The sequence below is a fragment of the Ranitomeya imitator genome, chromosome 5, assembly GCF_032444005.1.
Source record: "Ranitomeya imitator isolate aRanImi1 chromosome 5, aRanImi1.pri, whole genome shotgun sequence".
Classification (NCBI taxonomy): Eukaryota; Metazoa; Chordata; class Amphibia; order Anura; family Dendrobatidae; genus Ranitomeya; species Ranitomeya imitator.
The window spans coordinates 47,538,473-47,561,925 of NC_091286.1; the positions used below are offsets into that span (position 1 = coordinate 47,538,473).

Sequence of the window (23,453 nt, forward strand, 5' to 3'; positions counted from 1 at the left end):
GTCTCTATCTATTCTGTGCGGTTTATATTGACCGAGACAGAGCTTCATTATAACCTATGCATTCGCAGGTAAGATATGGTTTTATAGTCCTCTCATAATTTGGTCTCCTGCCCCTATTTATGACAATTATGGGGGGTTAGTACCAATACTGTAGGAGAAAACAAAGCGCAAATGGGGTCTTATCCGAGGGAGATATCAAGACACACGATCAGGTTGCACTCACTTGATGTATCTAGTCAAAAGGCATGTACAGTTAGGTCCATATATATTTGGACAGAGACATTTTTCTAATTTTGGTTATAAACATTACCACAATGAATTTTAAACAAAATAATTCAGATGCAGTTGAAGTTCAGACTTTCAGCTTTCATTTGAGGGTATCCACATTAAAATTGGATGAAGGGTTTAGGAGTTTCAGCTCCTTAACATGTGCCACCCTGTTTTTAAAAGGGACCAAAAGTAATTGGACAGATTCAATAATTTTAAATAAAATGTTCATTTTTAGTACTTGGTTGAAAATCCTTTGTTGGCAATGACTACCTGAAGTCTTGAACTCATGGACATCACCAGACTCTGTGTTTCCTCCTTTTTGATGCTCTGCCAGGCCTTCACTGCGGTGGTTTTCAGTTGCTGTTTGTTTGTGGGCCTTTCTGTCTGAAGTTTAGTCTTTAACAAGTGAAATGCATGCTCAATTGGGTTGAGATCAGGTGACTGACTTGGCCATTCAAGAATATTCCACTTCTTTGCTTTAATAAACTCCTGGGTTGCTTTGGCTTTATGTTTTGGGTCATTGTCCATCTGTAGTTTGAAACGACGACCAATCAGTCTTGCTGCATTTGGCTGGATCTGAGCACACAGTATGTCTCTGAATACCTCAGAATTCATTCGGCTGCTTCTGTCCTGTGTCACATCATCAATAAACACTAGTGACCCAGTGCCACTGGCAGCCATGCATGCCCAAGCCATCACACTGCCTCCGCCGTGTTTTACAGATGATGTGGTATGCTTTGGATCATGAGCTGTACCACGCCTTCGCCATACTTCTCTCTTTCCATCATTCTGGTAGAGGTTGATCTTGGTTTCATCTGTCCAAAGAATGTTCTTCCAGAACTGTGCTGGCTTATTTAGATGTTTTTTAGCAAAGTCCAGTCTAGCCTTTTTATTCTTGATGCTTATGAGTGGCTTGCACAGTGCAGTGAACCCTCTGTATTTACTTTCATGCAGTCTTCTCTTTATGGTAGATTTGGATATTGATATACCTGCCTCCTGGAGAGTGTTGGTCACTTGGTTGGCTGTTGTGAAGGGGTTTCTCTTCACCATGGAGATTATTCTGCGATCATCCACCACTGTTGTCTTCCGTGGGCGCCCAGATCTTTTTTGCATTGATGAGTTCACCAGTGCTTTCTTTCTCAGGATGTACCAAACTGTAGATTTTGCCACTCCTAATATTGCAGCAATTTCTCGGAAGGGTTTTTTCTGTTTTCGCAGCTTAAGGATGGCTTGTTTCACCTGCATAGAGAGCTCCTTTGACCGCATGTTTACTTCACAGCAGAACCTTCCAAATGCAAGCACCACACCTCAAATCAACTCCAGGCCTTTTATCTGCTTAATTGAGAATGACATAACGAAGGCATTGCCCACACCTGTCCATGAAATAGCATTGGAGTCAATTGTCCAATTACTTTTGGTCCCTTTAAAAACAGGGTGGCCCATGTTAAGGAGCTGAAACTCCTAAACCCTTCATCCATTTTTAATGTGGATACCCTCAAATGAAAGCTGAAAGTCTGAACTTCAACTCCATCTGAATTGTTTTGTTTAAAATTCATTGTGGTAATGTCTGTAAACAAAATTAGAAAAATGTTGTCTCTGTCCAAATATATATGGACCTAACTGTAGGTCGACAGGTGCCGCAGATCCACGGGTCAGACTAGTGACCTATCAGATAAAAACCGGGTAAAATTTTGTGGATATCCTCCGCGCTACTGTGCAATTAAACATCCAGGCAGGTAGAAGATAAAACTTGATGATGTTAAGGCTAGCGGAACGCACCGAGTAAATATAGATGTTTTTATTGTTATTGGTGTGTTCGCAACCCGGGGTCCACTGTGCAGGAGAACCTGCTGCTAGCAAACGGCGGCACTATATGGCGGTATGGACTAACTCAGTTAATTCACCGAGTAGCCGTGAAAGCAAAGCACTGTGCCCTGTTAGACTTCATAGAGGCACAGGCTAACTGCCCAAACAGAGAGCAGTCAGTGGTCATGCATGCACACAAAACTCCTCGCCGGAGGTGCCAGCATTCTAGGGGCTTATTTCAGCCGGGTCCCTGAACACAATCTTACGTGACCACACTGGCGCAAAGCACATAACATAGAACAATACTAGTGCATGGCCGTGCGGCCATGCGAGCCTTAAATAGTTGCAGCACGTACAGGACCTTCCTAGAAGGACCAATGAGAGGCTGCCACCGAGCGTGAGCACCTACAGGACCTTCCTGAAAGGACCAATGGCCTTAGGTGCAGAAACTGATCATGTGACCCTCGATCTCCACTGAGAGATGGGCATGCTCAGAACGAGAAAAGCAGGACTTAGTCCTAGAAGCGTCTGCTCGCCGCTGCCCAGCACTGACTCCAATGGCAGAAGCAGGAAAAGCAGCAGTAACTCTTTGTACAGAGTCAGACTGAGCGAGACGCTGGAACCGACGTCTGTGCTGAGCAGGCTCCACTGTGGCAGGAGAAGAATGGGAATGGGAGACCGCTGCGGAGATGGCCCGAGATTCCCCCTGTGCAGAGGCGGGAACTCGACCCCTAACAGATGATTTATTCAGATTCTCACCGCGTTTCGAAGTCCAAAGGCTTCTTCCTCAGGAGAAGACATAGCAGCCTCAAATTTGCATGGAGCTTCCACCATGCTTCACTGCTGCCTGTAGACCCTCATTATTGTGCTGCTCTCTTGATCTTCTGCAAACAAACATTTTGATTAAGGAGTCCAAAGCACTTGCTGCCATTTTTCTGCTCCCCAGCTCCTATGTTTTCATGCATTGTTGAGTCTCTTAGTCTTCTTTCCATATAGAAGGTCTGGCTTTTGGGGCAATTCATCCATGAAGACCACTTCTGACCAGACTTCTCTGAAAAGTAGATAGGTGTATGAAAATAAAATTGGCACTCCAAAATATATGCAAAAAAAGTGATTGTATTTTATTTCACACAAGTTATCCATTGTATATAATATTGATGGCATTTCGGCCAATCATATGGCCTTCATCAGAACAAGGATACCTTTTGTCATGCGTTTGATAGCCCATATAAATGGCAAAGGGGCTGGAGAAGTGTACTACCTGCTGGAAAGATGGTGCCATCTATTTTCAAGTGCCAATTTTATTTTTATCGTGTTTGTGGAGTGGAATCTGTGGCACCCATCACCAGTACAGCCGCGCAGCCTTTTTAAACTAGATGGGTGTAGCTTGTTGGGTTTGTGTTGCTTGTTTTCTTATGTGGTGAGCTGTAGTTTTAATTAGTACCATTTTAGAGCATGTGGATCTCTTTGATCACTTTTTATTGTATTTTTTGGGAGGTACGGTGATCAAAAAACAGCGTTTTGCATTTAAAAAAAAAAAAACATTTCTTTATGGTGTTCCTATTACCCATGAAGTATGAGTACTACTGTACTTTGATGCCACTCGCATTCCAATGGGCGTCTCTGGTCTTGATCCGAATCCTCCTCTATTCTGACGATCGCTGTTCTCCTTCTCTGCTTTATGTGGATGATGCGTCCTTCATCCATACAGTGTCCCCCATCGCGCTCCTGCACAAGTGCGCCTCTATCTGCCCCGCCGAGGGCAGAGAAAAGTACTGTAGTAGCGCATGCGCCGGGAAAAGGACATAGAGCACCTTTGACTTGTTGGTAAAGCCGTGCAGGCGCACTACAAACTTTTGGACTGCCCTAGGCAGGGCAGAGGGCAATGCACTGCACAATGGGGACACTGTGGATGACGCTTAATCCACATCAATGGATACAGTACATAAGGCATTGGGGACATACTTACCGCACACTAGAATGCTGCATGCTACCGGATCAAGGCCAGAGACGTCCATCGGACCGCACCGTCTGTGAGTAGAACAAAAAGTTCTTTTTTGTGCTTTTCATAGCGGATTGGGGACATACATGCAGCATACTAGAATGCTGCAAAAGAGGCCTTAAAGGTGCTGGCCATACTTTATATGTGGAAAATCTGGTGCCAGGTTCCCTTTAAGTACTTTTAGAGTGTGTTTAAATGATAGCAGGACTTAATGGAAAGCTGCAGGGAATGATGTCTGTCACCCTGTGTGGGTGGGGAAAGCAGGACCCACAGGCTTAATCTAGAACAGTGTTCCCCAACTCCGGTCCTCAAGAGCCACAAACAGGTCATGTTTTCAGGATTTCCGTAGCATTGCCCAGGTGATTGAATGCTTGCCTGTCCAGGTGATGTAATTATCACCTGTGCAATACTAAGGAAATCCTGAAAACATGACCTGTTGGTGGCTCTTGAGGACCGGAGTTGGGGAACACTGATCTAGAAGGTCTCATTTGTACAGGGTTAGAAGGAGCTAATCCGACATTCATATCCCTTTTTTCATTGATACCCATTTTAGAAACTTTTTTGTTGTTACAGAGCACATGACCTAGATCCAGAGGACCCCCAGATTATCCTGTACCTATCACTTCAGCTGGCCCTGGTAAGACAGGTAAGCAATTCGAGTTAATGTGAGAAGTGATTGCTGACTTATCTCTTCTGCTTTCCCAAGACATTGCCCTACAAGCGGTGGATAATGGTGGATTTCCATCATCTGCTGTGGCAGTGGACTGAATCCTTCAGGAACGTATTTTGCATGTTTTCACTTCTGAATCCAACCAGTAAGTCAGTTTGTTGGATTCAGGGCCATCACAAATCTTGCACGGTCACCTGATTTGTAATTTTTGCTGAGTTTTGCAATAATCCATTATGATGTCATTATCACATCCTTTCGGGCGACAGTTGAATATACTCCCTATATCCAGTCACTTGCTCGCTCATGTCACCTGGATCTGAAAAATCTCTAGAATCCGACTTTTTCTTACTATTGAAACAGCAAAAACTTTTATTGTCGCTCTTATTCATTCCCGCCTGAACTACTGCAACTTTCTACTGATCGGTCTCCATCTTACCAAACTTTCTCCTCTCCAATCATTCCTAAATGTGGCAGCCAGAGTCGTATTTCTGTCCAGCCCCTTCACCGATGCCTCCATCTTGTGCCAGTCATTGCACTGGTTACCCATTCACTACAGAATACAACATAAACTTATCTCTCTCACCCACAAACCTCTCCACACTTCTGCACCACCCTATATCTCCTCCCTCATTTCTGTCTTACCCTCCCCGTGCTATATGCTCTGCAATTGATCTAAGACTAACATTCTCCATAATCTGAACCTCCCACCTCCGTCTCCAAGACTTCTCTCTTGCTGCGCCAGTTTTCTGGAATGCACTACCCTGGATGATTTGTTCATACCTATCCCCCACATTTTTAAGCGAGCTTTAAAAACTTATCTCTTTAGACAGGCCTATCACCTCACTTCACTATCCTAACTTTCCCCTTTTCAGTTCGTCTACAAGCTATTCCCTCGCAGATTGTAATCTTGTGAGCAGGACCCCCACTCCTCCTGTAAGTGGTGAACTATGTGTTACTCTGTAGTGGAGTGGTGCTATGTGTAGAAAATAAGTCGCCCCTTTTTTTCTAATACTGGACCACCCCATTAATCTTTCTACTAAAGATTTGTTACCGTGATTGATTTGCTTTTTTGCCTAATACGAAAAGTTAAGAATTTTATCACTGTGTTTGTTTTATGTTTATGGCTACATTTGTAGCTTTCGTGTTCCCAGATATTCTTTTCTGAACATGTTTTCATGTTTTCTTTCTTTTTCTTTTTTTTTTTTTCTTCTTTGTCAACCCCCCAAAAATAAAGCTGAGTACAGTATGTAGGATTCCTGGCCAGCAGAAGCGATAATTAATACTTGGATATTTGCACATGGAGCAGATTGTATTTATGTTGCTTTTCACAGTTAGCGGAGTACAGCTTTATCTGAATTATTGTTGTGTTTGTGAGGAGGGCACTGTCTGCATATCACTTCATAGATTCCGCAACATTTTATGTCCTGCCTTCTTTATGGATAACTATCATTTTTGCTGTCCTTTAGTGATGAGCGAATGTGCTGGAATAAGGTGTTATACACGCATGTTCGGGTACTAAGCGAGTGTCTTTGGCGTGTTCGGAAAATATGTTCGAGATCCCGCACCTGCATGTCTCACGGCTGACAATCCCTGCATGTGCTGCAACTGTCGAACAGCCACAAGACATGCAGCCACGGGGACTCAAACATATTTTTGGAGCACGCCAAAGGCACTCGCTTAGTACCCGAGCATGCTCAGATAGAACCTTTTCTGGCCCCATAAGATGCTCCATACAGACATTTGCCCTGTATCGTGCTCCACAAATGTGGATTATGGCCCCTTAAGATGCTCCATACAGATAACTGCCCCATATAATGCTGCACATGGCCACGTAAGATTATTATTATTATTATTTATTATTATAGCGCCATTTATTCCATGGCGCTTTACATGTGAGGAGGGTACACATAATAAAAACAAGTACAATAATCTTGAACAATACAAGTCACAACTGGTACAGGAGGAGAGAGGACCCTGCCCGCGAGGGCTCACAATCTACAGGGGATGGGTGAGGATACAGTAGGTGAGGGTAGAGCTGGTCATGCAGCGGTTTGGTCAATAGGTGGTTACTGCAGGTTGTAGGCTTGTAGATGCTCCATACAGATATTTGCCCGTTATAATGATCCACAAATGTTGATTATGGCACCATAAGATGCTCCATACAGATATTTCCCGCCATATCATTCTGCACATGGCCCCATATAATGCTGCACATGGCCCCATACAGATGCCCCATACAGATATTTGCCCCCATATCATGCTGCACATGGCCACATAAGATGCTCCATACAGATTTTTGCCCCATATAATGCTGCACATGGCCACATAAGATGCTCCATACAGATGTTTGCCCCATATGCTGTTGCTGCGATTAAAAAAAAATTACATACTCACCTCTCTGGCCCCCAGCACTTGCTATAGTCACCTGCTCCCCATTCCACCGCCGCTGTGTCTTCCCCATCCTCTGCACCGACGTTCAGGAAGAGGGCGGCGTGCACACTAATCGCGTCACCGCGCCCTCTGACCTGAGCGTCACTGCGGAAGACAGCGGCGCCGACGGTGGAACGAGGAGCAGGTGAATATCACGCACTGCCCCCGTCATACTCACCTGCTCCTGGTGCGGTCCCCTCAACGTCTGTTCCCCGGTGCCGCATTTTCTTCCTGTAGTGAGCGGTCACCGTTACCGCTCATTACAATAATGAATATGCGGCTCCACCCCTATGGGAGGTGGAGCCGCATATTCATTACTGTAATGAGCGGTACCATGTGACCGCTCAGTACAGGAAGAAGCTGCAGCGCCGGGGAAGCAGGGACCTGCAGGGACCGCGCCAGGAGCAGGTAAGTATAACTAGACAGCCCCAGCTCCCCCTCCCCTGCCGACCCCCGGGTATGACTCGAGTATAAGCCGAGAGGGGGACTTTCAGCCCAAAAAAGTGGGCTGAAAATCTCGGCTTATACTCGAGTATATACGGTATATAATTCCACATGTGATAATTCATAGTTTTGATGCCTTCAGTGTGAATTTACAATTTTCATAGTCATGAAAATACAGAAAAATCTTTAAATGAGAAGGTGTGTCCAAACTTTTGGTCTGTACTGTATATGTTTTGTTTACCTTTGATCGAATTATGAAAGAGACGCCAAGATATTGAGGTTGGGGAGGTGATTGCTTTATATTTGTTCTTTCGATGCTGGATGGACGAAGTGCGAGCGATCGTTAAACTTGATTATGCGGAAGTTTTCTTGTTCTTGGCAAGAAGCGGTGGCAGCAATTCCACAAAATTAGTAATAACCCACGGATCATTAACCCGTGATTTTTATTCGGCACGGTTCATTTTTAATGCTGTGTCAGTACTTTAATGGCACATTGCTTTATAGTCGTGCCCTTCACCACGGTCGACCGTACAGTGCGTAACATCAGATATGTTCCAGTACTGAACCCACTGACTGATGAACACGGTAACGGCACGTAGCTGCTGTAAGCCTCAGTAGAGTTGGCAGTCCATCTGATACAACATTGCTGCACAGCTCAGCACTGGCTGGGAATTCAAGCTGGCAAATGAGCCCAGGTCCCGGAGTTCCAGCACACCATCTGGGAAGCAAACTTCCATGTTCCTCGTATTACCCAGATCCTTAATGAAATAAGCAGCGACATCTGTCAGTAGATACTTGGCTGTTTGTCCCGGTGGAAATGAAGAATGATATCTAGTGCTAGACAAATTATAGGATTTACATAGACGGTATGGCATGAAATCCGATTATTTATTTGCCTGGGTCATGTCAGTAAAGAGATGGCAACTGATAAGAATTAATGTTTACATGTATAGATAGAGGGATGTCAGATACTTATAGCATACAGGTGCTTCTCACAAAATTAGAATATCATCAAAAAGTTAATTTATTTCAGTTCTTCAATACAAAAAGTGAAACTCCTATATTATATAGAGTCATTACAAACAGAGTGATCTATGTCACGTGTTTATTTCTGTTAATGTTGATTATTATGGCTTACAGCCAATGAAAACCCAAAAGTCATTATCTCAGTAAATTAGAATAATTAACAAAAAACACCAGCAAAGGCTTCCTAAGCGTTTAAAAAGGTCTCTTAGTCTGTTTCAGTAGGGTCCACAATCATGGGGAAGACTGCTGACTTGACAGATGTCCCGAAGGCAGTCATTGACACACTCCACAAGGCAGGTAAGTTACAAAAGTTCATTGCTAAAGAAGCTGGCTGTTCACAGAGTGCTGTATCCAAGAATTTTAATGGAAAGTTGAGTGGCAGGAAAAAGTGTGGTAGAAAAAGGTGCACAAATAACCGGTATAACCGCAGCCTTGAAAGGATTAAGAAAGGGCCATTCTAAAATTTTGGGGAGATTCACAAGGGTCGAGACTGCTGCTGGAGTCATTGCTTCAAGAGCCACCACACACAAACATATCCATGACATGGGCTACAAGTGTCGCATTCCTTGTGTCAAGTGTTATGATCTGGTGGTTTAGGAACAACATGAGACAAGCTCTGAAGGAGGTGGTATCTGTACTGACCGCAAACCCCGAACCTAGCAGCACAACTAAAAATAGCCGTGGGGGGTACCTGACGCTCCCTAGACCCCTCGGCACAGCCTAAGATCTAACTTCCCCTAAAGATGGAAACAGGAAACCTATCTTGCCTCAGAGAAAATCCCCAAAGGAAAGATAGCCCCCCACAAATATTGACGGTGAGAGGAGAGAAAATAACATACGCAGAAATGAAATCAGATTTTAGCATAGGAGGCCAGTCTAGCTTGATAGATAGGACAGGAAAGGATACTGTGCGGTCAGTATAAAAACTACAAAACAATCCACACAGAGTTTACAAAATCTCCACACCTGACTAAAGGTGTGGAGGGTAAATCTGATTCCCAGAGCTTCCAGCTAACTGAAATAATCCATAATGACAAGCTGGACAAATATAGAATGCACAGAACAATAAGTCCACAACATGTGGACTGAAATGAGCAAAGCCAGAACTTATCTTTGCAGAACTGGTCAGGAAACCAGGAGAATCCAAGCAGAGATGTGAATCCAGCCAGGAAACATTGACAAGTGGCACAGGCTGAAGAAAGAGCCAGACTTAAATAGCGGAGCAGAAGAGACGATAAGTGGAGGCAGCTGATGACAGCTAACTCCAAGGAGCAGCCATACCACTAGAAACCACAAGAGGGAGCCCAAGAGCAGAACTCACAAAAGTGCCACTTACAACCACCGGAGGGAGCCCAAGAGCGGAATTCACAACAGTCAAGCCACTCATGACCAATAGACAACGCCAGAAGCGTCTTACCTGGGCCAGGGAGAAAAAGAGCTGGCCTGTTGCTCAGTGGTCCAATGTGTTGTTTTCAGATGAAAGTAAATTTTGCATTTCAGTTGGAAATCAAGGTCCCAGAGTCTGGAGGAAGAGTGGAGAGGCCACAATCCAAGCTGCTGGAGGTGTAGTGTGAAGTTTCCACAATCAGTGATGGTTTGGGGAGCCATGTCATCTGCTGGTGTAGCTCCACTGTGTTTTATCAAGACCAAAGTCAGCGCAGCCGTCTACCAGGAAATTTTAGAGCACTTCATGCTTCCCTCTGCCGACAAGCTTTTTGGAGATGGAAATTTCATTCTCCAGCAGGACTTGGCACCTGTGCACACTGCCAAATGTACCAATACCTGGTTTACAAACAACAGTATCACTGTGCTTGATTGGCAGCAAACTCGCCTGACCTTAACCCCATAAGGAATCTATGGGGTATTGTCAAGAGGAAGATGAGACACCAGACCCAACAATGCAGACGAGCTGAAGGCTGCTATCAAAGCAACCTGGGCTTCCATAGCACATCAGCAGTGCCAGACTGATCGCCTCCATTCCACTCCGCATTGATGCTGTAATTGATGCTAAAGGAGCCCCGACCAAGTATTGAGTGCATTTACTGAACATTAGTGATGAGCGAATATACTCGTTGCTGGGGTTTTCCTGAGCACACTTGGGTGATCTCCAATTATTTGTTAGTGTTCGGAGATTAAGTTTTCATCGCCTCAGCTGAATGATTTACAGCTATTAGTCAGGCTGAGCACATGTGGGGGTTGCCTGGTTGCTATGGAATTCCCACATGTAATCAAGCTGGCTAATAGCTGTAAATTATTCAGCTGCTGCAATGAAAACTTAATCTCCGAACACTAACAAATACTCGGGAGGTCACCTGAGCGTGCTGGGGAAAACCCTAGCAACGAGTACACTCGCTCATCACTACTGAACATACATTTTAGTAGGCCAACATTTCAGATTTTAAAATAATTTTTCAAGCTGGTGTTATAAAGTTCTAATTTACTGAGATAATGACTTTTGGGTTTTCATTGGCTGTAAGCCATAATCATCAACATTAACAGAAATAAACACTTGAAATAGATCACTCTGTCTGTAATGACTATCTAATATGAGTTTCACTCTTTATATTGAAGGACTGAAATTAATTAACTTTTTGATGGTATTTATTCTAATTTTCTGAGGAGCACCTGTATTTGCGATAGGTAGATACAGCTGTGATCAAAAGTTTACATACCAGAATTTTTGCTGCCTTGGCCTTTTTTTCAGAGAATATGAATGGTAACAGCAAAACTTTTTCTCCACTCATGGTTAGTGGTTGGGCGAAGCCATTTATTGTCAAACAATATCGCATGATATCTGCTGAATATGTACTTCAGGAGTTGAGAAAAGTTTGATGGAGCGGATTCTTGCCCTGAGCCTACTCCATGTCCGACCAGTTTTGACTTTTTAACACAATTGACACCTTCTGGTAACTGTGATTGGAGTCAGCTTTGATCCCAGCAGTTTATCCCCCTTTTAGGTGCTATGGTGAACAGGGACAACTGCATTGAAAGGAGTTTTCACACAAACAAAGCTAATTTTGGTCAACATTTTACGCAATAGATCTTTGAATAATAATAAGTTCCACAATTGGATGTGTTTAAATAAAATGTTCCTGTGCTGAGATAATCTTATAAATGTGCCCCTGCTATGTACTGTGTAATGTCTGTGTCTGACCGTGCAGGAACCTGGTCTGATCATACCACAGCTCCTGGGCAGGGAGGGGAAGCATAAGAGTATACAGACATTACTGCAGGAGATTGCAGGTGATTCTTTCTTTGAAGTAAAACATGGCTTAAAAATAGGTAGGGAAATGTTTTATCTCACAAAATGAATCAGCTGTGACCCCGCGCTGTAATGTGTGTGTACTCTCTTTTGCTTCCTCCAATGCCCAGGAGCTGTGGTATGATCAGACCATGTTCCTGCACGGTCAGACACGGCCATTACACAGTAACGGCGCTCCTTCCCTTCCAAGCTCTGTCATGCACCCAAACAGTAGTTTTCTCCCACATATGAGATATCAGCGTACTCAGGAGAAATTGGACAACAACTTTTGGGGTCCATTTTCTCCTGTTACCCTTGAGAAAATACAAAACTGGGGGCCGAAAAATAATTTTTGTGGAAAAAAAAAAGAATTTTTATTTTCCCGTCTCTGCGTTATAAACTGTAGTGAAACACGTGGAGGTTCAAAGTGTTCATCACACATCTAGATAAGTTTTTTAGAGGGTGTACTTTCCAAAATGATGTCACTTGTGGGGGGTTTCAATGTTTAGGCACATCAGGGGCTCTCTAAACGTGACATGGCGTTCCATCTCAATTCCAGTCAATTTTGCATTGGAAAGTAAAACGGCACTCCTTCCCTTCCGAGCTCTGCCATGCACCCAAACAGTGGTCTACCCCACACATATGGCGTATCAGCGTACTCAGGACAAATTGCACAACAACTTTTGGCGTCCAATTTCTTCTGTTACCCTTGGGAAAATAAAAAGTTAGGGGCGAAAATATCATTTTTGTGAAAAAATATGATTTTTTATTTTTACGGCTCTACATTATTAACTTCTGTGAAGCACTTGGTGGGTCAAAGTGCTCACCACACATTTAGATAAGTTCCTTAGGGGGTCTACTTTCCAAAATGGTGTCACTTGTGGGGGGTTTCAATGTTTAGGCACATCAGGGGCTCTCCAAACGCGACATCGCATCCTATCTCAATTCCGGTAAATTTTGCATTGAAAGTCAAATGGCGCTCCTTCCTTTCTGAGCTCTGCCATGCGCCCAAACAGTGGTTTACCCCAACATATGGGGTATCAGCGTACTCAGGACAAATTGTACAACAACTTTTGGGGTCCAATTTCTCCTGTTACCCTTGGAAAAATGAAACAAATTGGAGCTAAAGTAAATTTTTTGTGAAAAAAGGTTAAATGTTCATTTTTTTTTAAAAACATTCGAAAAATTCCTGTGAAACACCTGAAGGGTTAGTAAACTTCTTGAATATGGTTTTGAGCACCTTGAGGGGTGCAGTTTTTAGAATGGTGTCACACTTGGTTATTTTCTATCATATAGACCCTCAAAGTGACTTCAAATTTAATGTGGTCCCTAAAAAAAATGTTTTTTTAACCCTTATAACTCCCTAACAAAAATAAATTTGGTTCCAGAATTGTGCTGATATAAAGTAGACATGTGGTAAGTGTTACTTATTAAGTATTTTGTGTGACATATCTCTGTGATTTAAGGGCATAAATTGCGAAATTTTAAATTTTTTTGTCAAATTTCCGTTTTTTTCACAAATAAACGCAGGTAATATCAAATAAATTTTACCACTAACATGAAGTACAAAATGTCACGAGAAAACATTGTCAAAATCACTAGGATCCGTTGAAGCGTTCCAGAAATACAACCTCATAAAGGGACAGTGGTCAGAGTTGTACAAATTGGCCAAGTCATTAACGTGCAAACCACCCTTGGGGGTAAAGTGGTTAATTTACACTCTGCACCCCAACTTGACTGAAAAAAACAGAAATGTAGAAATTTTTGCAAATTTATTAAAAAACAAAAAACTGAAATATCACATAGTCATACGTATTCAGACCCTTTGCTCAGACACTCATATTTTAGTCACATGCTGTCCATTTCCTTGTGATCCTCCTTGAGATGGTTCTACTCCTTCATTGGAGCTGTGTTTAATTAAATTGATAGGACTTGATTTGGAAAGGCATCCTGTCTATATAAGCCCTCACAGCTCACAGTGCATGTCAGACCAAATGAGAATCATGAGGTCAAAGGAACTGGCCAAGGAGCTCAGAGACAGAATTGTGGAAAGGCACAGATCTGGCAAAGGTTACAACAGAATTTCTGCAGTACTCAAGGTTCCAAAGGGCACAGTGGCCTCCATAATCCTTAAATGGAAGAAGTTTGGGGCCACCAGAAGTCTTCCTAGACCTGGCTGTCCAGCCAAACTGAGCAATCGTTGGAGAAGAGCCTTGGGGTGAGAGAGGTAAACAAGAACCCCAAGATCACTGTGGCCGAGCTCCAGAGATGCAGTAGGGAGATGGAAGAAAGTTCCACAAAGTCAACTATCACTGCAGCCCTCCGTCAGTCGGGCCTTTATGGCAGAGTGGCCTGACGGAAGCCTCTTCTCAGTGCAAGACATATGAAAGTCCTCATAGAGTTTGCTAAAAAACACATGAAGGACCCCCAGACTATGAGAAATAAGATTCTCTGGTCTGATGAGACGAAGATAGACCTTTTTGGTGATAATTCTAAGCGGTATGTGTGGAGAAAACCAGACACTGCTCATCACCTGCCCAATAGAATCCCAACAGTGAAACATGGTGGTGGCAGCATCATGCTATGGGGGTGTTTTTCAGCTGCAGGGACAAAACTACTGGTTGCCATTGAAGGAAACATGAATGCGGCCAAATACAGAGATATCCTGGATGAAAACCTCTTCCAGAGTGCTCTGGACCTCAGACTAGGCCGAAGGTTCACCTTCCAACAAGGCAATGACCCTAAGCACACAGCTAAAATAACAAAAGAGTGGCTTCAGAACAACTCTGTGACCATTCTTGACTGGCCCAGCCAGAGGCCTGACCTAAACCCAATTGAGCACCTCTGGAGAGACCTGAAAATGGCTGTAGACCAATGTTCACCATCCAACCTCACTGAACTGGAGAGGATCTGCAAGGAAGAATGGCAGAGGATCCCCAAATCCAGGTGTGAAAAACTTGTTGCATCATTCCTAAGAAGACTCATTGCTGTACTGGCTCAAAAGGTGCTTCTAATAATAATAATAATAATAATAATAATTTTATTTATATAGCGCCAACATATTCCGCAGCGCTTTACAAATTATAGAGGGGACTTGTACAGACAATAAACATTACATCATAACAGAAATACAGTTCAAAACAGATACCAGGAGGAGTGAGGGCCCTGCTCGCAAGCTTACAAACTATGGGGAAAAGGGGAGACACGAGAGGTGGATGGTAACAATTGCTTTAGTTATTCGGACCAGCTATAGTGTAAGGCTCAGGTGTTCATGTAAAGCTGCATGAACCAGTTACCTGCCTAAGTATGTAGCAGTACAGACACAGAGGGCTAATACTGCATAAAGTGTATGAGAACATGATGCGAGGAACCTTTTTTTTTTTTTTTTTTTTTATTATAAATAGGCCACACAGGGATCGTTAGGTTAATGCATTGAGGCGGTAGGCCAGTCTGAACAAATGAGTTTTTAGGGCACGCTTAAAACTGTGGGGATTGGGGATTAATCGTATTAACCTAGGTAGTGCATTCCAAAGAATCGGCGCAGCACGTGTAAAGTCTTGGAGACGGGAGTGGGAGGTTCTGATTATTGAGGATGCTAACCTGAGGTCATTAGCGGAGCGGAGGGCACGGGTAGGGTGGTAGACTGATACCAGGGAGGAGATGTAGGGTGGTGCTGAGCCATGGAGTGCTTTGTGGATGAGGGTAGTAGTTTTGTACTGGATTCTGCTTGTACTGCTTCTACTCAATACTGAGCAAAGGGTCTGAATACTTATGACCATGTGATATTTCAGTTTTTCTTTTGTAATAAATTTGGAAAAATTTCTACATTTTGGGGTTTTTTTCAGTCAAGATGGGGTGAAAATGAACTTTTTTGAATTTAACAAATGGCTGCAATGAAAGATTGGAAAATCTAAAGGGGTCTGAATACTTTCCGTACCCACTGTATGCAGTGTTTTGCCCAGCAAGGGACTCATTTTTTATGCACATATGTCTGCAGAAAACACTTAATGTGTTCATATAACCCATTTTCTTAACGATTGAATTGTAGTGAAAACCATTGAGTTCATGAAGATTTCCTTCTCGTTGACCACAACAATAACTCGGCATGCTGAGCCATCAAAAATTACTGAAACTTTGTAGGAATTCTTTTTCGCGGTGCAGAGCATAAGTTTGAACACCTGTCACATTGAACATGCTGTTCAGTGTAGGGGCATTATGTTCCAGAACAGGAGGAGCTGTGCAGGTTGAGGTATCATTTTGTGAGAAGAGATTGAGTAATCCTTACCATTGACTTAAATCTCTGCTCATTCAATGCTTAGAAGTCCAGTATGCATTACCACTGTACTTGGATACTGACAGCCTATCAGGTCTGAATGTACATACAGAGGTAGGTGGAGCCACTATAAGGACCGCCCACTGGACTCCTAAGCATAGAAGGAACAAACAGGGATTTATATTAATAAATGACAAGTCTTTTTCCAGAAAACTATATATCAGTGTGCTCAGGTCCTCCTGCTTTATTCCTGTAGTCTATATGTTGTCTGATCGACTGCTCATTAAACGTGACATGTTCCCTTTAAAGGAAAGAAAAATGTTAGCCTTATCTAGAAGGGCCGATCACAGCTGTGAACTGAGGCTAAAACTGTCCATGCCCATTAGATGGATGAACCAGGGTATGGCCAATCATTCAGCAAGGCTCGTTAAAGGGTCGATATTGACTTTTAGGATTGCAACTCCAATAGGTGGTGCTATAGTTCCTGTCTTCTTCCTCTCTGAAGATTCCACCCCTCAGTGTGTCTTGGGATGCAGTGATTGACAGCTCAATCATCCAGTCTAGTGCAGGGGATTGCTGCGCTCTCTGTATTTTGATTGACAGCTCAGCCATCCATTCTGAGACTGGGAGGTGCAGAGCTTCCTTCAGGTGTTCCCTTGATTACTCAACTGCTTATCTTGGCAGTCAGCCGTAGCTTCAGCTCAGTGTTGTGTGTTTTGTCTGTGCCTAGTGCTTTGCTTGTTGGTCTATCCCTGCCTGACCTTGGACTTTTGACCATCTGTTTGTTTTACCCCTTTGCTCAGATCCGCTATCCTTTTGGTATTTTGACCATGGACTGTTATCTGACTACGCCTTTGTCTCTTCCCTCTGTTTATGACGTACCCTTCTGGCTGTTGACCTTGGACGCTTTGATTTTCCCAGCTCACGGCTTGTTCACGAGAAGTAACTCAGCGTCATATTATCTCAGGGAGAAAAAAAGGATCAAACATGCCGGGCTGTGATCTCCTCCACAATCAGTTGTCTGTGGCTCCTATACACATTAGACGGTCAGATGAACACGTCAGCAGACATTAGGCTATTGGGGGCTTTAGACTGGAAAATCTACCATGACTCAGTTTCTCTAGTTAAATGTTCTATATCATGATTTATTGAGTTGAACCATAAAATGGTGACAACCATGCCAGTCAACGAATAAAGCAAGCAAAAAAAAAAACTAAAATCCTAAGAAGTATGTGTCGTCAATTCTGCATACAGGTGCGGCCAGGGAGTGGAGGTGACCCGCTCCAATTCTCCTACTTCACCCTGTACTGTTTTCTATCCTCATTATGTAGTTATTACAACATTGCACATTAGATCCTATGGGCTGATCCCGTTGTCACATCTTTATCTGCAGCATTATATTCAGTGACCTGTAATGATGGAAACGGATTGTGCTGAGGTTTCAGAATCGTCAGCGCCGGATATTAAAACGTGCCAGATGACTTAAAGACGAACTGTCCACTCCCCCTGACATGTGTATTCAGGAAAAAAATATACGGTACATTCTAATACATCTTTGTATTGTTCGGTCCCTCTATCTGCCTGGAAATAATTGACAAGTGGACATTACCATTTCTCTTGATAATGGTGACATAGTCTGACATTGTCAGTATTATTTTGGACAGGGTTTTTACTACTTATTGGCAAGGGTAGCGGTAACTCTCCAGGAGGAATAAGAGAGGAATGGCATAACGCAAAGTTCTAAACAAAAAGAGAGATGCCTCAGATATATTATTTTACGGATATTGCAAGCATTTAATTAAACAGACATGTCAGAAGTGGCCGATCCTAACAATTCTTTTTTGATTATTAGATATCAGATGCGATAGAACACCTCCAGGGGGCGCTGAAACAAAGACGGGATGATCTGTACTGTCTGCATCTACTGGCGCTACTATTATCAGCGCAAAAACAGTACAAACACGCCACTGATGTCATCAACATGGCCCTGACCGAGTATCCCGAAAACTTCAGGTACACCAACTTCTTCAGCTGTTTAAGATGTTAAACTTATTAATGAAAAATACTGTACACAGCGTCCAATCTTGTGAAGGGTTTACTTTTAGGGCATGTGCACGCAGGGCGCATTTACATGGCGGATTGTCTGTCTGTTCACATTGTTAAAATATCCGCGTGCTGTAAGAGAATTTAAGAAGTTTTATGCACATGTCCGGGAAATTCACCAGCGTTGCAGCTTTTTTGGCGCACAAGGCCTAGCGGAAAGGAAACTCACCTGTATATTTTAGGGTATGTTCCCAGCTGCTTTTGGGCCCTAGAAATGGCAGGGCCAGAATATATGCGATTCCATTTGAAAAATAAACTGAAATCATTTCAGATGGTAAAAGAAAAAAAAGCAAAGAACTAAATGTGGCTGCATAAATATGCCCACCCTTATACTATTACTTTGCTGAAGTCCCCTTTGAATTTATGACAGCATTCAATCTTTTCTGAGCAGACCAATCGCTCCTGTGTATGGAGGCGTCGGGGAAGATGGCTGCCCGCCGAACAAGGATCCAAAAGCTCTTTCTCTTTCTGTAGCTTTATAGGGCAGGCAGTGCTCCCTGGGATTATAGGTATGCAAATTGTCTACCCTCCAAGGGAAAGTCAGAGGGATGTCTTGTGCCGCCTATTGGAGGTAGCTACACTATAAGACAATGTCTAACCTTAACGAGGTTTGTCCCAACACCTTTCTTTTCCCAAAAATATACAACCCTCTGTAGACAGCTGTATCAGGTTCTTGCCGCTTCTCAGAGTAAAGCACAGTACTAGCCACCTAGTAGCCTTATTGACGAGGGACAAGAACCATGAAACAGCTGTCTGTGAATGAGCATCTTTTTTCTTCTGGAGAAAGCAGTAGTTTGGCTAAACATCCCAAGTCATGTGGGAAGGTCAGGTATCGACTTATAGAGTAGTTACCTCCAATAGATAGCCAGCCTGGAGACCATTATCAGGCTGTGGACCCTAAACGTCCATCACCAACCTCTTACACAGCCAATCAGCTCCTAGTCTGCACTGACGAAGAGCAAGAAACAGCTGACTACAGATGATTGCCTTTTTCTTTTGCTCATGTTAGACATTAAAGGGAACCTGTCACGCCCAAAATTGTAGATGAGCTAAGCCTGCTGGCATCAGGGGCTTATCTACAGCATTCTGTAATGCATTCTGTAATGCTGTAGATAAGCCCCTGATGTAACCTGAATGATGAGAAAAAGAGGTTAGATTATACTCACCCAGGGGCGGTCCCGGTCCGATGGGTGTTGCAGTCCAGTCCAGGGCCTCCCATCTTCTTACGATGACGCGCTGGGCCTCTCTTTCCCGGCACCTGCGCACTGCAGTACTTTGCTCTGCCCTCAACAGGGCAGATAAAGTACGCCTGCGCCTGAGCCGCAGTGTGAAGACAAGCAGAGGACGTCATCGTAAGAAGATGGGAGGCCCCGGACCGGACCGCGACACCCATCGGACCGGACAGCAGCGGTAACACCCCTGGGTGAGTATAATCTAACCTCTTTTTCTCATCTTTCAGGATACATCGGGGGCTTATCTACAGCATTACAGAATGTTGTAGATAAGCTTCTGATGCCGATGGGCTTAGCTTATATATGATTTTGGGGGTGACAGGTTCCCTTTAACTTATAAGGTAGTTACCTCCCGTGGGTGGCGCTAGAGAGCCAGCTTTGGAGGCATGTACATTTTTTTTGCGTGATATCGAATCCTCAGAGTGCGCACTGTACGGGCTGTCAGGATTATCTGGTGCCGGGTCATATGACCACAAGAATGTGATTTGCATACTTCCGGCCACATTCCAACTAGACCTTTCCAGCTTCTCTCAGTTCACTTGCATTGAGCGAGGCTGTGCACGTCTAGTCGGCATGTGACCTCATGTATGCAAATCTTATTCTCGCGGTCACGTTCCTGCCCTCTCCCAGCATCGGAGGATTCTGAAATCCCCAAGCTTGGACAACCCCTTTAACCTCCTATTTTATTGCAGGATTTTCCTGCGAAACTGGTAGCAAAGCAGACGCACATAATAATGGCATAAAGTTAGTATTCTCAGGATGTTTTGTTAGACTTTACAGGACTGATTGAAGCAGGGGTTAAACGAGTCTTCTAAACGGGGTTGCAAATTTTGGTAGGTATGTGTTCCATAAAAGTCTCGTCTGGACCTGTATCACAGCCATGTGCATAGGACCTTACACCTTTTTTCTTCTTGCCATTATTCCCAGTGAGAACACTTAGGATTTGCTTTCTCATTAGGTATATTTGAGCTTTTTTTGGTTTTAGCACGTTACTTTGGTGAGAAGCAGGGGTGGAGGAGAGAGCATTGTCTCGCCCATTCAGATTTTCCCAAGTTCTTGCTGCTAATTAGGCGAGAGATAAGAAACCTTATGGCTAGCTGCTGAGTAAAATTCTGTTTTTATACCGATCATTAAAATCTCTTAAATTCTCCACGGACGCTCTGACATTAACTGCCATAAAGCAAGGCGACCTAAGATCACACATTTAAGGAAAAATACTTATAGTTTGATGTGACAAAATGTCACTAGTAATACAGAGTGCACTGGTTTTCATTCCCCGAGGCAGAATACGATTTGGTATTTAGTTAATTTTTTAAGCTACTCCGCTGCAGGAGTTTACCGAAAAGCAGAAACGTGTGTAATGTAAGAAATGTCGGATTTCTAATACAGTCGTTCTTTAATCTTTATATAAAAGAATTGACAATGACGCCTAGGCCTCATTCAGACTGGCATGACGCAGGCGCAGATTATCACCTAAGTACCGGACTGATTGTGAGTCTACCTACCGGACGTAACTGCATCATTCATCCCTATAATCCTGATCGTTCAGGCCATAAAAGCTGTCATCAAGCCAGGACCTGCAGGCGTAAAACGAATGCAAAATGGACCTGCATTATGGAGGTGTGAATGAGGCCTAAGGGCTGTGCAGACAACAACGATGAGTTTTAGGCCCACGCGATCTGTATGTTTACATAGGCAATGATAGAGAACAATGAAACTTCATTTGGATGATCATCTGCCTATATAAAAGGTATTCCCATCTCCAAGATCGTATCACAATATGTAGTAGGTGCAATAATAATATTACCAAAACCTACAATTAAAAATGTAGAAAACAAAAGGATCCGTAGTCCAAAATTGGACATGCTGGATCCCCGTATTCTCTACAAGATTCCCCTGGTGGCGGCTTATCTTGCAGAAAACAAAAGGATCCGTAGTCCAAAATTGGACATGCTGGATTCCCGTATTCTCTACAAGATTCGTCTGGTGGCGGCTTATCTTGTGGAAAACAAAAGGATCCGTAGTCCAAAATTGGACATGCTGGATCCCCGTATTCTCTACAAGATTCCTCTGGTGGTGGCTTATCTTGTGGAAAACAAAAGGATCCGTAGTCCAAAATTGGACATGCTGGATCCCCGTATTCTCTACAAGATTCGTCTGGTGGCGGCTTATCTTGTGGAAAACAAAAGGATCCGTAGTCCAAAATTGGACATGCTGGATCCCCATATTCTCTACAAGATTCCTCTGGTGGCGGCTTATCTTGTGGAAAACAAAAGGATCCGTAGTCCAAAATTGGACATGCTGGATCCCCATATTCTCTACAAGATTCCTCTGGTGGCGGCTTATCTTGTGGAAAACAAAAGGATCCGTAGTCCAAAATTGGACATGCTGGATCCCCATATTCTCTACAAGATTCCTCTGGTGGCGGCTTATCTTGTGGAAAACAAAAGGATCCGTAGTCCAAAATTGGAATTGCTGGATCCCCATATTCTCTACAAGATTCCTCTCGTGGCGCCTTATCTTGTGGAAAACAAAAGGATCCGTAGTCCAAAATGGGACATGCTGGATCCCCATATTCTCTACAAGATTCCTCTGGTGGCGGCTTATCTTGTGGAAAACAAAAGGATCCGTAGTCAAAAAATTGGACATGCTGAATCCTTTTCCCCCGACATCATCGATCCGGAGGTCAGGAGAGGAGCAAGAATGCTCAAAATGGCTGTCAAACTTCACCATGGAAATATCAGCAGGTACCACGCCTTTCGAGGCTCCTGGCCCTCTTTCTCAAGTGACAAGTATATTTTTTACTTGATATAGAGGCCCAGGAGCGTTGAAACACATTGTACCTGCCGATATCTCAGTTAGTCATTTACCATCATCTGTGCCAAATCAAATGTCCAACTCGTCACATTGTTTCTTTGTTATAAAGTATTGTCAGTTCGTTAGGACTCTACGTAAAGTGGATAACTAAGCGCATTTTGATTCCCGGCGGAAGTAACTGTCTTTCTATAGATTACTGCCCCTCATACATCTGCGTTAGTCTAGCAGTGATAGTTTTCCCGCAGTCCGTCAATTTCCGCTGCAAACTTTCTCAGCAGATTTCACCCCGTGCAACATTTCTGCGGCAGAATCTGCATGTTTGTGACCACATTGATCCATTTTTCTTTATTTGATGGGATGAATCCAGTCATACCCTGTCTCTATGATGTCATTTCTGCATGTGAATGTCAGTGTATTACTGCAGAGAACATTATGACGTTGTCTTTTGGGGCCTTTACGGAGCCCGATGTCTGGATGCATTACCACTACCAGTTCAGTAGAAAAAAAAAAGAATCCCAATATAAATAGATTTCTGATTTATTAGGTGTCACCCCTGCTAATAAAAGCTCCGGGTCCCCGTGTAGTGTATATATCGCAGCGTTTCCATAGCAGCCCGTTCTGGCAGCTTTTTAATCTGGAAACAAATATGCTTTCCCTCTTTAACAATATCTAGTGCATGAATCTCGTCCTCATTACGTTACCTATTCCGGCCCGGAGAAATATATTATTCCCAAACAGATGTTTTTCCTTAAACAATGCAGCTGGAGCTCCGATTACATTCACATTCTCCTGGTTTTAATTTTGGTTGTAGCACAGAATTCGCTCCATAAAAAATAAATAAATCAGAAATGCTAATTTGCAGTCAGCTGCCAGGATCCGAGGAGCGCGCAGAGGAGGCTCTCCTCTCTTATGTTTCGGGGCGCTGCTTTGGCCCAGTTTTCCCTTTTTCTTACATTTTGAAGCCTAATAATTCCAGTTTGCAGTCTGGTGCTGCACCTGGAGGAACATGCTGTAATTATTAACAGTTTCCTGGGAAGATTGCATCCAATTTGGAACCACGTCACAAGCGCAAAGGGAGTTTTTTTTAAGACTATGAAGTGGAGACATAAGGCTTTCATTAGTCCCCTGCATCATCCCTT

General features: G+C 43.4%; 1 protein-coding gene across 1 annotated transcript in view; it reads left to right on the plus strand.

Moving 5' to 3' along the window:
• Positions 1-23,453, plus strand: part of TTC7A (tetratricopeptide repeat domain 7A) — a 405,643-nt gene that overhangs the window by 217,142 nt on the left and 165,048 nt on the right. The window contains exons 14-15 of the mRNA XM_069768639.1: positions 4,652-4,724; positions 18,015-18,175. Coding sequence (XP_069624740.1) covers positions 4,652-4,724; positions 18,015-18,175 — 234 coding nt within the window. The remainder of the gene's footprint in view (positions 1-4,651; positions 4,725-18,014; positions 18,176-23,453) is intronic.